A 13,122-nucleotide genomic window follows, 5' to 3' on the forward strand; every position below is an offset into this window, starting at 1 on the left:
ACAGTGACAGGCTAAACCCCAATACAAAAGGACATGTCACTAACCTTTTACCATAGTCTGTAGGATTTAAGAAACTTATACAGGATGTTTAGTCTTAAGATTCACAGATCCACAACAAGAATTTTTAAAAAAAGAAAGAAAACCACACACACACACTCCCTACACTTGTATACTTAAGAGTAGCAATTCAAACACAGGGAGGCCTGCAATGTTCTTCACTGCAAGATCCATTATGGAAGAGGGGGGAGGGGATTAAAAAAATAAAAAAATTTAAGAAGTACTTAAATTCAGCTTAATTACATCTAGACTTGCTAAAATACATGGTCAATGCAAAATTTTGGCCGGGGGGGGGGGGGGGGGGGGGGGGGGGAGGAGGGGGGAAGGAAGAGAAATCCAAAAAAGATCCAGTCATCTAGAAGAACAAGAAAAATATTGTCGTAGTGAAATAGTAACATTCAGAAAGATAAATTTATGCATCTGTTATCCATAAGTGCAACAAATAAGCATCTGGCAAGCATATTTTACTGTTATTGGCTTTTCTATTTCAAGAGTTAAGTGCAGCAGCAGCAGGGACTACAGTGCACAGGAGAGGGTACAATTCTTGAACATCATGGGAGTACTATACATACACTAAACAAAGAAATATATCTAAAATTAGAAAATTACTCCTATACCCTTTACAGGAGCACTCAGGTTCCTACTAATCTGACTGAAACAGAATCAGACCCCTAACACCATCTTTGATCTCAGCGCTACCCACATAATGGTATCACACCAGTATATATATATAAAATTAACCTTAAAAGTGCCTATCAATTCTTTGTGAGATTTTAAGAAAAAATAAACAAAAATCCTACTGCTTTCTTCACTGAGCCAAGTGCTAACATATCTTCTCTATGAAAAACATTATTTTGTTTCTCATGCTTATTAAAAGAAACCTAGAAAAAGCTGCACAGCTAACTGCTGTCTACAAATAAAGTCTTTCCAGTAGAAGGAATAAACACATGGCATTTTTTCTTGACAGGCAACTTTTTCCCCCCTCTAAAAAGTAATACATAATTTTATTCTTACATACACATCTAAATTCCCTTGTTTTCTTTTTAAAAATCTCTATTAGCTACCAAGATCAGAAACAAAAACAATACACACACACACACACACACACACACAAGACAGTCATTAGGTCTTCACAACTAACATTTTTGGATACAGTTGCCTCCAAGTGGCTTTGTGCAGAAAAACAACCCTGAATATTCACTAAAAAGCTATGCATTACATAAGTTTTGTTTTCATAAGCAAAATGACACGCAAGATTTTCAACCAATTACAYAGGATAACTACAGCACAAAAGCATAAAATTGCAGTAGAAAACCACCTTTAATGGAAGCTTTTTCTCTCCAAATATTTTGAAATAGTCGAGAGGTAAGTACATACTTTAAGAGGTTTATTATCAATAGAGGGTCTTAAAATAAACCAGCCACAAACCTTCACAGAGCCTACATATGGTCACTTCATCACAGAGGATTTGGCTTACAGTGTTGTGGTAGGGGAGGAAGCATTTAAGGATTTCACAGTAAAAGGTATGTTTTTTGCTTGTGGGTTGTTTAAAATTTTATTTTTAAAAAAAAGAAAAAAGAAACAAAGTTTCTTCTCACAATGGCCAGGGTGTGTTCTGCTGCCTACAGGACAAATCTAAACTTCCACGTTCCAAGCAGATTTCACTCCTAACAAAAGCATGCAGAGGATCTATATCCAGCCAAAAGAGACCTAACCTGAAACTGAATTTTAAGAAAAATAAAAAGCATCACAAGCAGAAAACTGAGGGGTTCAAAGAAATCGCATAGAAGACTTACTATCAAAATAAAAATATTTGCCTTTCAGATTCACTCTTTCAAAGCTTAAATATTATTTTTTCACAGTAATACTGCTAAGTGATCAAGCCACAAAAAATTTTTTTTTTTAATTAAAAAAAATATAACCTTCCATTTTCTTAGCAACTGGCTTAAACCTCAAGCATATTCAGATGCCTTGTGTCTGCGGCACCATTCCTTTTGCTCTTTTATTATGAGGTTACAGAGGTGAGAAGAGACTCTTTCAAGTGAAACAGGGAGAAGAGGAAAAGGGTYCCAATTCTCACTCCAAATCAAAAGATTAGTTATTGCTGTATTTCCCTGAGCATCTGGCTGTCAGGAAGCAACAAAGAGCCTCCGGTTTTKCATTGCCTCCCCTCTTCTCCTTTTTTAAGCAGTATGAACACTGCTGATACTGTTTAGTTCTTAACAATGAAAAAAGAAAACACATCTTAAGCAAAAAGTTCAATTCAACCCAGTTCTAAACCCATATACACCAACTGCTGATGTTCCAAACAGGTCACTTGGTGCCACCCAATGAATGCAATAAAGAGTTCATCTGGAGTTAGGAAAACGTGGACAAGAAAGGCTTGTTTCCACATTTKCTATATCGAAGACTTTGTTCTGACTTTTTCTTCTCCTTCAGATATTTTAAAACATAGTGTTTACATTGATCTTTTGTACACAGCTTTAAAGCTAAATTTCAAATGCAGAAACATCATCTTGGGAGTCTCTGTTCTCCTGATTTATTCATACTGATTTATTCATACTGATTCTTCTTTAAACGCAACTAGATTTTGAATTAAAAAACTTCTTGGAGATGTGGTGCAAGGAGAAATTTACTACTGCGGGAGGCTGGGGGAAGTAAACTTATGAGCCATCAGACCAAGAAATCCAATCCACTTAAACTAACAATACCAATGGAAAGTGTTTTCTCCAATAATGAACCAATTCCCTTTAGCACCCCATTATTGTTCAATTTTCTTCAGTATCAAATACTTCCATTTACAATTAATTAATGACATAGTACTGATAGTATTTTTACCTTTTTGTATTTTAGTTGAAAATACAGTAGTGCTTTGAACTAGGAGGCATCATTTTCCTGTTAGACATGCTCTCTTTCAGAGCTGGAGGTCTGTGTCATCATGATGCACTTGGACAAATTAGCTACTACCTATAGGCAAGTGTAACTGAAGACAAGACACCATTCCTCAAGTTCTCCAAACCTGAAATSAAGTTTCATGGTAGCACTCCGATCCTGCAGGAGGAGGCTGTGAAAGAGTCACGCATTCCAGCTATGGCCAGGCTAAACTAAAAGCAACCCTTACGAACAAYGTGAGACTACAAACAATGTGACAGTGACAGAATACAACCATCAGCTCTAGGGGCTTTAAAAATCCCCTGGAAACAAAAACTACAGAGCAGAAAAGTTATTTAACGCCATGGCTCACAGGTGATTGCAGTCTCTCTTGCAACTTCCTTTTCGCAAAGGGAAGATGACATCTCATTTATTGCATACTTTCTCAGGACTACAATACTCCTGAAAACCAATATCTACATTTAAAGGGAGAAAAAACCTTTTTTTAAGAGAGCATCTTATTACTGTAGCAATACCTAAAATAAAATTACTGGTTACATAGAATAAACCAAGATTCTCCTTCTCAATTAACAAATCCTTTTAGGCTATCATCTACTCTCTTCCTTTGATTATTGCAAACTCTGCTTATCTCAAATTACATGTTCTAGCGATCTTTCCAGTCTGAATGAGTAAGAAACAACATGTATACCACATTTTAATACAACACCTMAAAACTTGAAGAACTATGAAGGAAGTTAAACTATAATGAGAAGACTGTCGATAGCTCTACATAATGTAAAAGAATATTAGCAAGGGTACATTTAAAAGAAACTTTGTAGAATGAAGAGTTGCTCCCTTTCAGTGGCAATGAAATGACCTCTGCCCAGCTGACTACACTTCTGCAATGCAGCCTTCCTCGACTGCAGCTGACACACATGCAATTATTGTCACAGCAAAAGTTTGCCATGTCAGCCCTTTAAAAGGAGGAAAAAAAAAGATAGAAAGAAAATAAACATTTCTTTTACCATCTTTGCATTTGATGTGAAAAAAAAAAAATCAAAAATTCTTCAAAGTTTGATTCTGTAAGAACCATTTAAGATGGTCAAAAGATAAAAGTATTGTTGTAAAAAATAACTGCTTTAAAAATGAAACAGATGTTTTAGATGTTTAGTCTCAAAGAAAGCCAACACATAAAAGTAACGGACCTTCACCTATTCTGTCTGAAAACACACAAATCTGCTGTTACCAACCGTCATTTTAGAGATGTTACTGCAAATTGAAAGGATGGTTGCCTGTCTGCCCAGAATTTGGGGGTTTTTATTCTCCTCCCTCCTTTCAATTTGCTCCCAACCGCAAGTCAGAACTGCTACATACAACCTAAAACCTCGGGTAGCTACTCACATTCTTCCTTTGCTGCTCAACATGCACATTCTTCTCTTTCATATACACACACTTCCCCTAGCCTGAAGGAAGCTGGTAAAGAAGGAAGTGAGATCAAGGGAGTAAACACGCTTCATGCAAGGGTGCTCAGTGCACTGTTCTAGTTCACTACTGTCCTTATTGCTGCTGAAATTCATCTAAAAAGTCCACCTGAGCACAGAGAAACACAAATGAGGTTCTGAAAATGATTTTAACAGGTAGGATTTTTTATTTACATTCTATTTCAAATGTTTTTTTAAAAAAAAAAAGAACACAAATCATTATCACTACACTGAAATCAGAGCTAAAATAAAAGGCAATATTAAACACTAACTTTATACAAAAAAAGAAAAAGARTATCATCTCTGCCTAATCACTAAGATAGCAACAGACCTTTTGAATGAAGACCAAGAGCAAAGAAAAAGTCCTCCAGAATTAGGTGGTGGTGTAAAGCTGTTAAAAAACAAGTTTTTCCAAACCTTTCTACAGGGGCAACAACCAGTCTTCTCTGCCAAGTCAAGAGCCACAAGGCCAGTCAGCACCAGCAGCCCTTTCCGTGCTCAGCAGGAGGCTAAGCCACTCACTGCCTACATCCCAAATGACTGTGGTCTATCAGTACTTTCACTRCTTCATTTATAGTGGTAACTGGATTAAAAAGGAGTCATGTGGGTTTTTTTTTCTTTCACAGAAGGCTGCAAATGCTGCTTGAATTTATTTAAATATATACATTAGAAACTGAGTAGTTACACAATGTTCTTCCAGTGTTCATACACAGATAGTTTAAGGTTCAAAATTTTCCTCTTGCAGTTCTCCAAAACTGATCTCTAATCTCATTCCTGTTATGCTCCAGGAGATGCCAAGGTACAAAAATGCATGCAAGAGCTTTCTTTTGATACAACAGTAACAAGGACACGYGCAAAGTCCTCCATAAAATTTCTCATGCTTAGCTTAGCGCACCTAGGCCCCATAACGTTAACCTAAGTATTGACAAGAGCTTGATATGAACCTCCTCGGGTTAGCTTTAAAGCCAGTTTTCCCACCGGAACACCAGATACACACCACACTGCAAGAGATACGGATTACACAACTTATTAAAAATAACTCCCCTAGAGAAGTAATGCTGGCCAAGGTGAAGTCTAAATTGGTGTTTCATGTGACCACCTACCCAGAAACTGTTTGCTGTTTTTAAGGCTTACACAGATTTAGTTTTAGAGACCCACCCTTAAGTAGCAGAAGCTGCACTGTGCATATGAGTAAATATTAAATCATTGTACTCTTTACTCTGAGAAAAAAGTAAAAGATTAGTGAAGGAGAACAGGGAGGCGGGAAGAAAGGACATCCTTACGAGGGAAAAGTTCCATTTTATTTCATTCCCTTAAAACAGGAATTCACTTTTACAGGGCGGAAGGAAGAAGGGGAGAATGACATGACACCAAAACTCCCTCGAGAATGGAAATGCTTATCTGTATAGATTAAGAGCAAGAGYCTTCTTGTCTGACAGCTGCATGATTACATACAGTTAATTTGATGGCTATGCCAAGGCTTAGATTATCAAATGCACACATTTCTTGTTCTAATGCAGCTATTTAAGACAACTCTAAATGTCTGAAGGCTGCATTAAAGTCATTTTTTTTTCCAAGAGCACAATCAATTTTCATTTCAACATGTGTTGTGTGGACAGGGTCCATATTTAGCACATTAGCTTCTCACATACCCTTATATTTCTTCACCATCTGAACCACATTCATTATATTCAAAGAGCTGCATAAGTTTCCAAAGTATGTAWGATAGAAACAAATTTTTGTACATATTACAGTAAATACTGCCATATYCTAAGTAAGCACATTTTATTTTCATCAAGTTATTTCCAATTAAATTAAACAGGAATAGTTATTTTAAAAATCAGGTACTAATGTTAACAAAAAAATGAAAGGCAGAATTCACCAAGTTTAATGGGCATAAATACACTCACTATCAGGAAAAAAAAAATCCTGCTCATAATTTTTATATGAGGCACACTGAGCATGTGCATACTAAGAGCTTGTTCATATGGGGAAACTATCAGGAGAGAAGCTGAAATATGAAGTTAAAGCAGTACCTATTTCTCTTTGCAGTATGCGTTCACATGAGGAACCACTGAATGCCTTTAGTATAGTCTCATTTCAAATTCAAAGTACGCAAGTTTACATAGGGAGTACTACAGTCATTTGAGGCAATTTCCTCAGGTCCTTTTTTACTGGAAACTTCTTAGCATCATTTTTTCCTATCCTTTAAATCCTGATAATGTTTTATAATAAATAACCCATATTTACATTTTGGTCAAACTCTACCAGCTCCCCTCCCCCAAAACAATCAATCAAAACCTTGACTATTAAAAACTTGTTTCCCTCAGAAATACAGACTCTTTCCTTTTATCGAGGGATGACGGTATCTCTTCTGGAAGAAAGTTTAATGTAGGTTTCAGCAAAGCGTGCATTTCTGATTGTCAGGATAGATAACATCCCAGTAAGGCAACAAGCCTGGCTCTTAGCAGGCAGCACACGGCTGCAGAACGCGAGACTCGGCAAGTGAGGAGGAAGAAACCCGAGCAAGAACAGCTCCAACTTCATTATTTGCTTCCCTCCAAAAAGTGGAGCTACTCTACCAAACTTATGCCACTACTCGCCAAGCTCTAGAAATTCAGAAGTTTTTCTAAAAATGCATCACATTCCAAAATTATCAAACCCAAAAGACAACAAGCAAAGAGGGCACTTGTCAGCTCTCAAAATCCAAGATCCTTGTRCTCTTGTATGATACTGACTTGCATTAAAACAGACAGCAAAAATCAGTAATACTTGCCCACGTATGTTCTCACGCCCACCTTGGTTCTTTAGCACAAAACTGAACAATGCAGTAACACCTCAAAGTTATTCATAATTACATTTTGTTTGCTGAAATTCAACTCTATCTTTGACTAAGTTATTGAACATAACTTACTAACTTTTAGGTATTTGCTTAATAAAAAGATTGCGGAATATTATGCAGAGGAGCTGCTGGAGGAGGAAGGCTTGAAATAGCAAAACAAAATAACTTCAGAGCTGACTGCACCACGTTCCCCGGTGCATCAAGAAGCACTGCAATTAAATTGAACTAATTAGATTTTTTTAATAAGTTTAAAAGATAACAAATTCAGCTCAAAGTGAGACAAGAGATTCCTCTGGGCCTTGTAACACTAAAACAATTTCCTACTCTATCATTTAAATATTCCAGAGAAGTCATGTCTATGCAGAATGCAGCAGCAACAACATATCAAGCATGCTACATCAAGTCTATGATATTCCCCAAACCATCACTTGTGAAATTCCCCTTCCAAAGGCAACCTCTATATATAACCATTTAGGACACTGTTCCTTAGTTTAACAGGCCACATTTATTCAGTCTTCTCTATGAAAACAGGCACACTTACTCAACTTTCTTCAATCAGCATTTTGTGAGGCTTAGTTTAAAAAGTTAAAACAAACTAGCAGAACACCAAATCCTCAAAAAAGTGACAGCTCTGCCTTCTGCAGCAGATCTCTCTCTTCCAGAAAAGCACAAAGTTATATAAATTTTCATGCCTATTCACTTGCAACCACAAATGGCAGTCCAAAAACCATATTTACTAAAAGAGCAGGAGATATAATTTATAAGGATCTTTCTACTGCAAAAATTTATCTGCCAGGAAAAAAAAGTCTTTTGCCAGAACACTGAACCCTGTATCTTGCCACATCAGTCTAGTACATATCCCTTGTGTCTTAAAGGCCAAAGTCAGACACCGGTTCTAGGAAAGGGCTCTGCTGAAATTTACAGCCCTTTCCACTTCTAATGAGCCCCTGAGACATAGCTTAGGTGCCCAAAATAAAGTCTGAAAAATGCTTAAAATTATAGGCTTCAAGCTTCTTATGTAAATGGTAACGGAAGAGCGGTGATATCCAGACTGTTCTGAAGCCTAGTATAGGTGTACAATGATTACTAATGGAAGTGCAAGTGTTATTAATGCAGCTAGAGCTAAGAAACACTYATGTTTCATGAATGTGTTGTATATTTCCACACCGTATCGTACTTTTTCCCCCAAATACACATTTTAACAGGTAACAGAAGCAATTTAATTTGGAATGTGCACTTTAAGTGATCAGAAAAGTAGAAGAGTCGTAATTCAGAAGTTTACCACCAAGTTTCCTACATCAAAAAATTATCTAGTTTTACAGCACTTTCTGAAATCTGTTTCCACTTGAAAAAGTTTCAAGTTGCACAAAGATAAGACACAAGATCCTGTAAGTGACAGTATTTTCAGACCTCCATTTTTTCCACCAAAGAGGGTTTTTTTTCTGCCATYCACCTCCTACTACCCTTGTTTCTTCTTTTAGCTTCAGTTCTGAAAAAGTAATGATAATCTTTTGGCCATGCCTTCAGTTCAGGAGAGAGTCTATATCCAAAGATACACACACAGTGTAGCCATCAGCTGCTTGATGTTGGGAGGTTATCTTTTGTCCCTATTAAAGATAGGCTATAAATTTTGTGTCTGCTTATTTCAGAATTGCCAGAGAAAAGGAAAGCAGAAAACAAAGACACTTCTGATAGTCTTCACTGATAGTTGCTGGAGCATATGACAGATTTGGAAATTAAATTTACATACACGATTCTTCCTGAACACATCCTCTTCTTCCAGAAGTGCAAGGAAGTTTCCAGTTTCACAGGGCTCTACATTACATTTCTTTTATTAAAGAAAAAAAAAGGGGGGGAGATTTTTCTAAAGATCCACTGCAATCACTGCCCAGGATTGAATTATTCAGTCAGACTTGTATAAAAATGGTAATATTAAAGTTGATTTACAAGTAAAGGGAAGTTTAAAAAGGAAAGTACCTGGAAAGACTGTACCAAAATCTCTTCCTCCTGTTCCATATAGAGCACTGTAATTATTTTTATCTTGCTCAGAAGCTACCTGTATCCAGAAACAGTTACTGAAAAGAACAAAACCAAAATAMATTAACAGTACTTTACACAAAAATAAAAATGCCTTTTTATATGAATCCTTAAATTAAGGCGGCATTGAATTAGGAATTTAAGACCTGTTCTACTCAAATTAACATTCCAACATCTATGCTTTTTAAACTTCCCTCGGCATCTGCATCTCCCCTCCCCCAGCTCTCACCAACATTGCTCAACTTCAACAACGAAACTCAACTAGTCATTTCATTTCCTAATTTTCCTACCTTTGCACAAATCATTCAGACAACCAAGGAAATATGTTTTAATGCAGAAGATTTCTTATTGGCTTTGTCAAAACCCATCTCCCCTCCAAACCACAGAGATTTTAAGCACAACACACAAGCCACCTGGYACTACTGCAGTTTCACAGAAGGAATGCTCCTGAAATAAGGTATGGATTATGAGATGAATTTAGAGGAATATTTAACATACAAGGAAAAACAGTGAAAACAGACTTAAAATTTATTTGATTTCCATATGCTGTACCACTGTATTTCCTAAACTACACATCTGCACAACTGAACTAAGCTGCAGTTTACAATGTYAAAATAGTTTAATGTTAACTTTGAAATTCAGCTTTTGATTTTTAGCAGGCTCAGTAGAAAGGAAATAGCAAGGCCACTTTTCATTCTCTGAGCATTGCTAAAAATTGTAATGATCTGCTGACTTGTGAAAAAAATTCCTCTCTGCAAAATCCCCAAAGGCTCCTTCCCAAGCAACACACAGAGAGCAGATGGCCAGCATCAAGTCTGCAATTAAAAGTCTGGCCTGGCAACCCCACAGAAATCACAATATTTTGGARCTGGGAGATGGTGGTGGGAGGCTTGAGAGATGCCAACAAGTAGGTATCTTAGACAACTGTACTTTGTACTAAAGTATGTACATTTAACTTCCAAATTTGTCATACGCTCCTTCCATTAACTTGCATTTTACATTTATGTTTCCCTCCTTTTCTTTAAGGTTTTCTTTTCTAGCATCGCAGGTTGTTTAAACCTGGCAGCAGGAAACTGATGATTAAGGGTACAGTAACATTGCTTATAGTCAAAGTACTCCCAGGTGCACAAAATTAGTGTACAAGATGTAACAAATTTTCCCCTCTTTTTTTTATTTTCTGATGAGGAACTTCAAAAGCTGCTTGTAAGAACACTATTAAAAACATGCAAATAGACCTATAAGTTAACTGGTAACATATGACTAACAAATGTGGTTTGAGAGTTACTGTATCAGTCCCATCCTGCCCCCCATTAAAGAGGGGAACAGAACAACTATTGTTAGTTACAGAAACATCTGACAAAGAGGTGCTATTTCATTTCCTCTCCTTCCTCCCACCCCTCAAATAGGCAAGCCCTCAGGGGGTGGGGGGAGGACCCTATTCTACAACACTTAGGCAAGTCAGCTTGTAAGTATACATATAGTGTCCATGGGAGCGTTTTACTCCACTTTTTTTTTTTTTTGGGGGGGGGGGGGGGGGGGAGAGGAGGGAGGAAATAGAGTAATAAGGCTTCCCATTGAGTAACATTTTACATTTCAGTTTTACATCAAAAAAATTGAATTAAATATTTCTTTCATTTTTAGAACTTTGGCAAAAGTAAGCTGAAAGCAAGCTGCGCGGGCTCTCCTCCAGACGTACTTTCCAAATGTCAGATTCAAGGCAACTAGGTAGAAAGGATTCCCGTATGTGCACAGGAGACTAACAGACTAACTCTGACAGATTCAGATCTATCTTTGTTAATTCTCAGGCTTCCTGTAGATGTTTTCATCTCTTATACTGATTCAGGGTCCCTTAATCCACTCTTAAAAATCTGTTCTTCCTAATTTTTGCAAAAAGAATCCTGTGTAGCTACAATTACCAAGTACGGATAGGTCCTGGAGAAAAGTCTATTACAGTCCAACTTTTGTTATCTCGCTCTTGGAGAGAAAAAAAAAAAGAAAAAAMAAACAACTTACTGGGAAGTTAGGCTAGGAAAGGAAGACAATTTGGAGTCCTATTATTCTAGTCTCCTCCTCATTCATGCTTAATTATTACAACAACTATAAAGAGGATAGCAATATTATGGAAACACCACTACCACAGAGGCCATACCCCTCCCTAACAAGAACAAATTTAAGCAGTCGTCACTTTGCCCAAAATGAGTTTTGGTAATCCTTAGACACTATTTATTTACATTAAAGATCTTTGACTATCTGCCAAATGCCATGCAACAAAATGTAAACATATTTCTCAGCAGAAGTGACTAAGAAATGAGAAGACAACATCTTCCATTTTCCTCCCAGCTGCATGAGTAAGCTTTCTTTGCTGATACACACAACAAATACCAGAAAGCTTTGTCCTTTTATCAACTCTCAGTTTTTCTACTTTTCCCCAACTGCTTATCAAAGAGCTCTAGCAAGAAATACTAATCCTCCATACAAATCTGGCACCTCTTCTAATTATCAAAGGATGTAACACCAGTAAAAGCTTTGAGGCAGAGATGCAAGTCAATGAACACAACTCACGTGGAAGAAAATTAATTATCCCTTACCAAAACAATGACTTGATCCAATTAGGAAAAACATAACTGCATGCTCTCAACAGCTTTGGAAAAATATCAATATTTTAAGAAATACACCTTTAAAATGTTTTAGATTGTTTCTCTCCCAGAAATATCTGAACTCTAACAACGTCAACTCACCTTCCACACTGTCCGAGCAGGAGGTACCAATCCCAGTGTCCCCGCTGTCGGAAGCTATACTGTGTCTTCTGACAGGATTGCTTTGACTGCTTGTTGAAACGCTTGTGGACTGCCAGAGGGATTCAGTACCAGGTAACCATGCCACTGAGGAATAATCTGAGCCTGTAAAGAAGGAAGTCAGAAGTCCATCATTATTGGTACAGTACAGAAGTCAATAACAAAATACCGGCCAAGCTGAAAACAGAGCTCTGCTTCCTCGTTCAGGCTCAAGTCAGACTCTGCACCAACATTTTAGAGTTTCTAGTTAGAATTATCTGTTAAGTGGAAGTTTCTCAACAAATTCCAGCAAGTACATTTTATTATTTAAAAACATGAACCTTAAACCATTCTTGCACTGATTTTACCAATTTACTTATCATACTTTTCCTATCTTTGAAGTGATTCTCAACCCACAGCAAGATTTTGCTTTGGAAGCATATGTCTACAGACAGAGGTGAAGGAGTTTTAGGAACAGAAACTAGTAGATTTTGCTATTGAAAAATAAAGAGTCATTTCAAACGACATGAGTAGTACACAGTCTAGACAAAGTAAACCATCAATGAAACGGTTAACAGAAAAAAAAAATTTTTGATGACACTGAAAATTAGTAAATGACTTCAGATACCAATGTTATCAAAAAATGGACTACTAACTCAAGCAGGACATACTGCTTGCACACAAGCTGTATTCGTAAGACATCTATAAGTCTAGCGGTTTGTTTCATTTTGGTTATTTTGATTTTTTTTTTTTTTTATAACAGTTAAAAGATTCAGTTCTAAATTCAGATTAGCAAATAGTTCTGCCATTCAAGGATTTTTTGAAAATGTTGCCTATTTTATAATCAAAGAACAAATGAAAGCACACAGATTGCAACTCCAGAGAACTATGAAAATTATTCTAACACCAATATACAAATCTGAGCATTATTTAAAGGCAGAATATTGACTGCCACATTTGTGCTTCATTCCAGGGAGCCATGTTAAAAAAAAAAAATAGATAGCCTGCATTTGATTTTATAAATAATCACACACGCACATTCCCTCTAACCATTATCTTT

At 36.8% G+C, this 13,122-nt stretch overlaps 1 protein-coding gene across 1 annotated transcript in view; it reads right to left on the minus strand.

Annotated features, from left to right (window-relative positions):
- CEP85L (centrosomal protein 85L) overlaps window positions 1-12,225 on the minus strand; it is a gene marked incomplete at its 5' end in the record, with an annotated part of 99,922 nt that extends 87,697 nt beyond the window's left edge. Inside the window, one exon of the mRNA XM_085318747.1 lies at window positions 12,027-12,225. Within this exon, the coding sequence (XP_085174873.1) occupies window positions 12,027-12,225 (199 nt within the window). The remainder of the gene's footprint in view (window positions 1-12,026) is intronic.
- Window positions 12,226-13,122: the final 897 nt, after the last annotated feature.

The sequence above is a fragment of the Rhea americana genome, unplaced genomic scaffold, assembly GCF_003343005.1.
Source record: "Rhea americana isolate MKP2758 unplaced genomic scaffold, rheAme1 scaffold_117, whole genome shotgun sequence".
NCBI lineage: Eukaryota > Metazoa > Chordata > Aves > Rheiformes > Rheidae > Rhea > Rhea americana.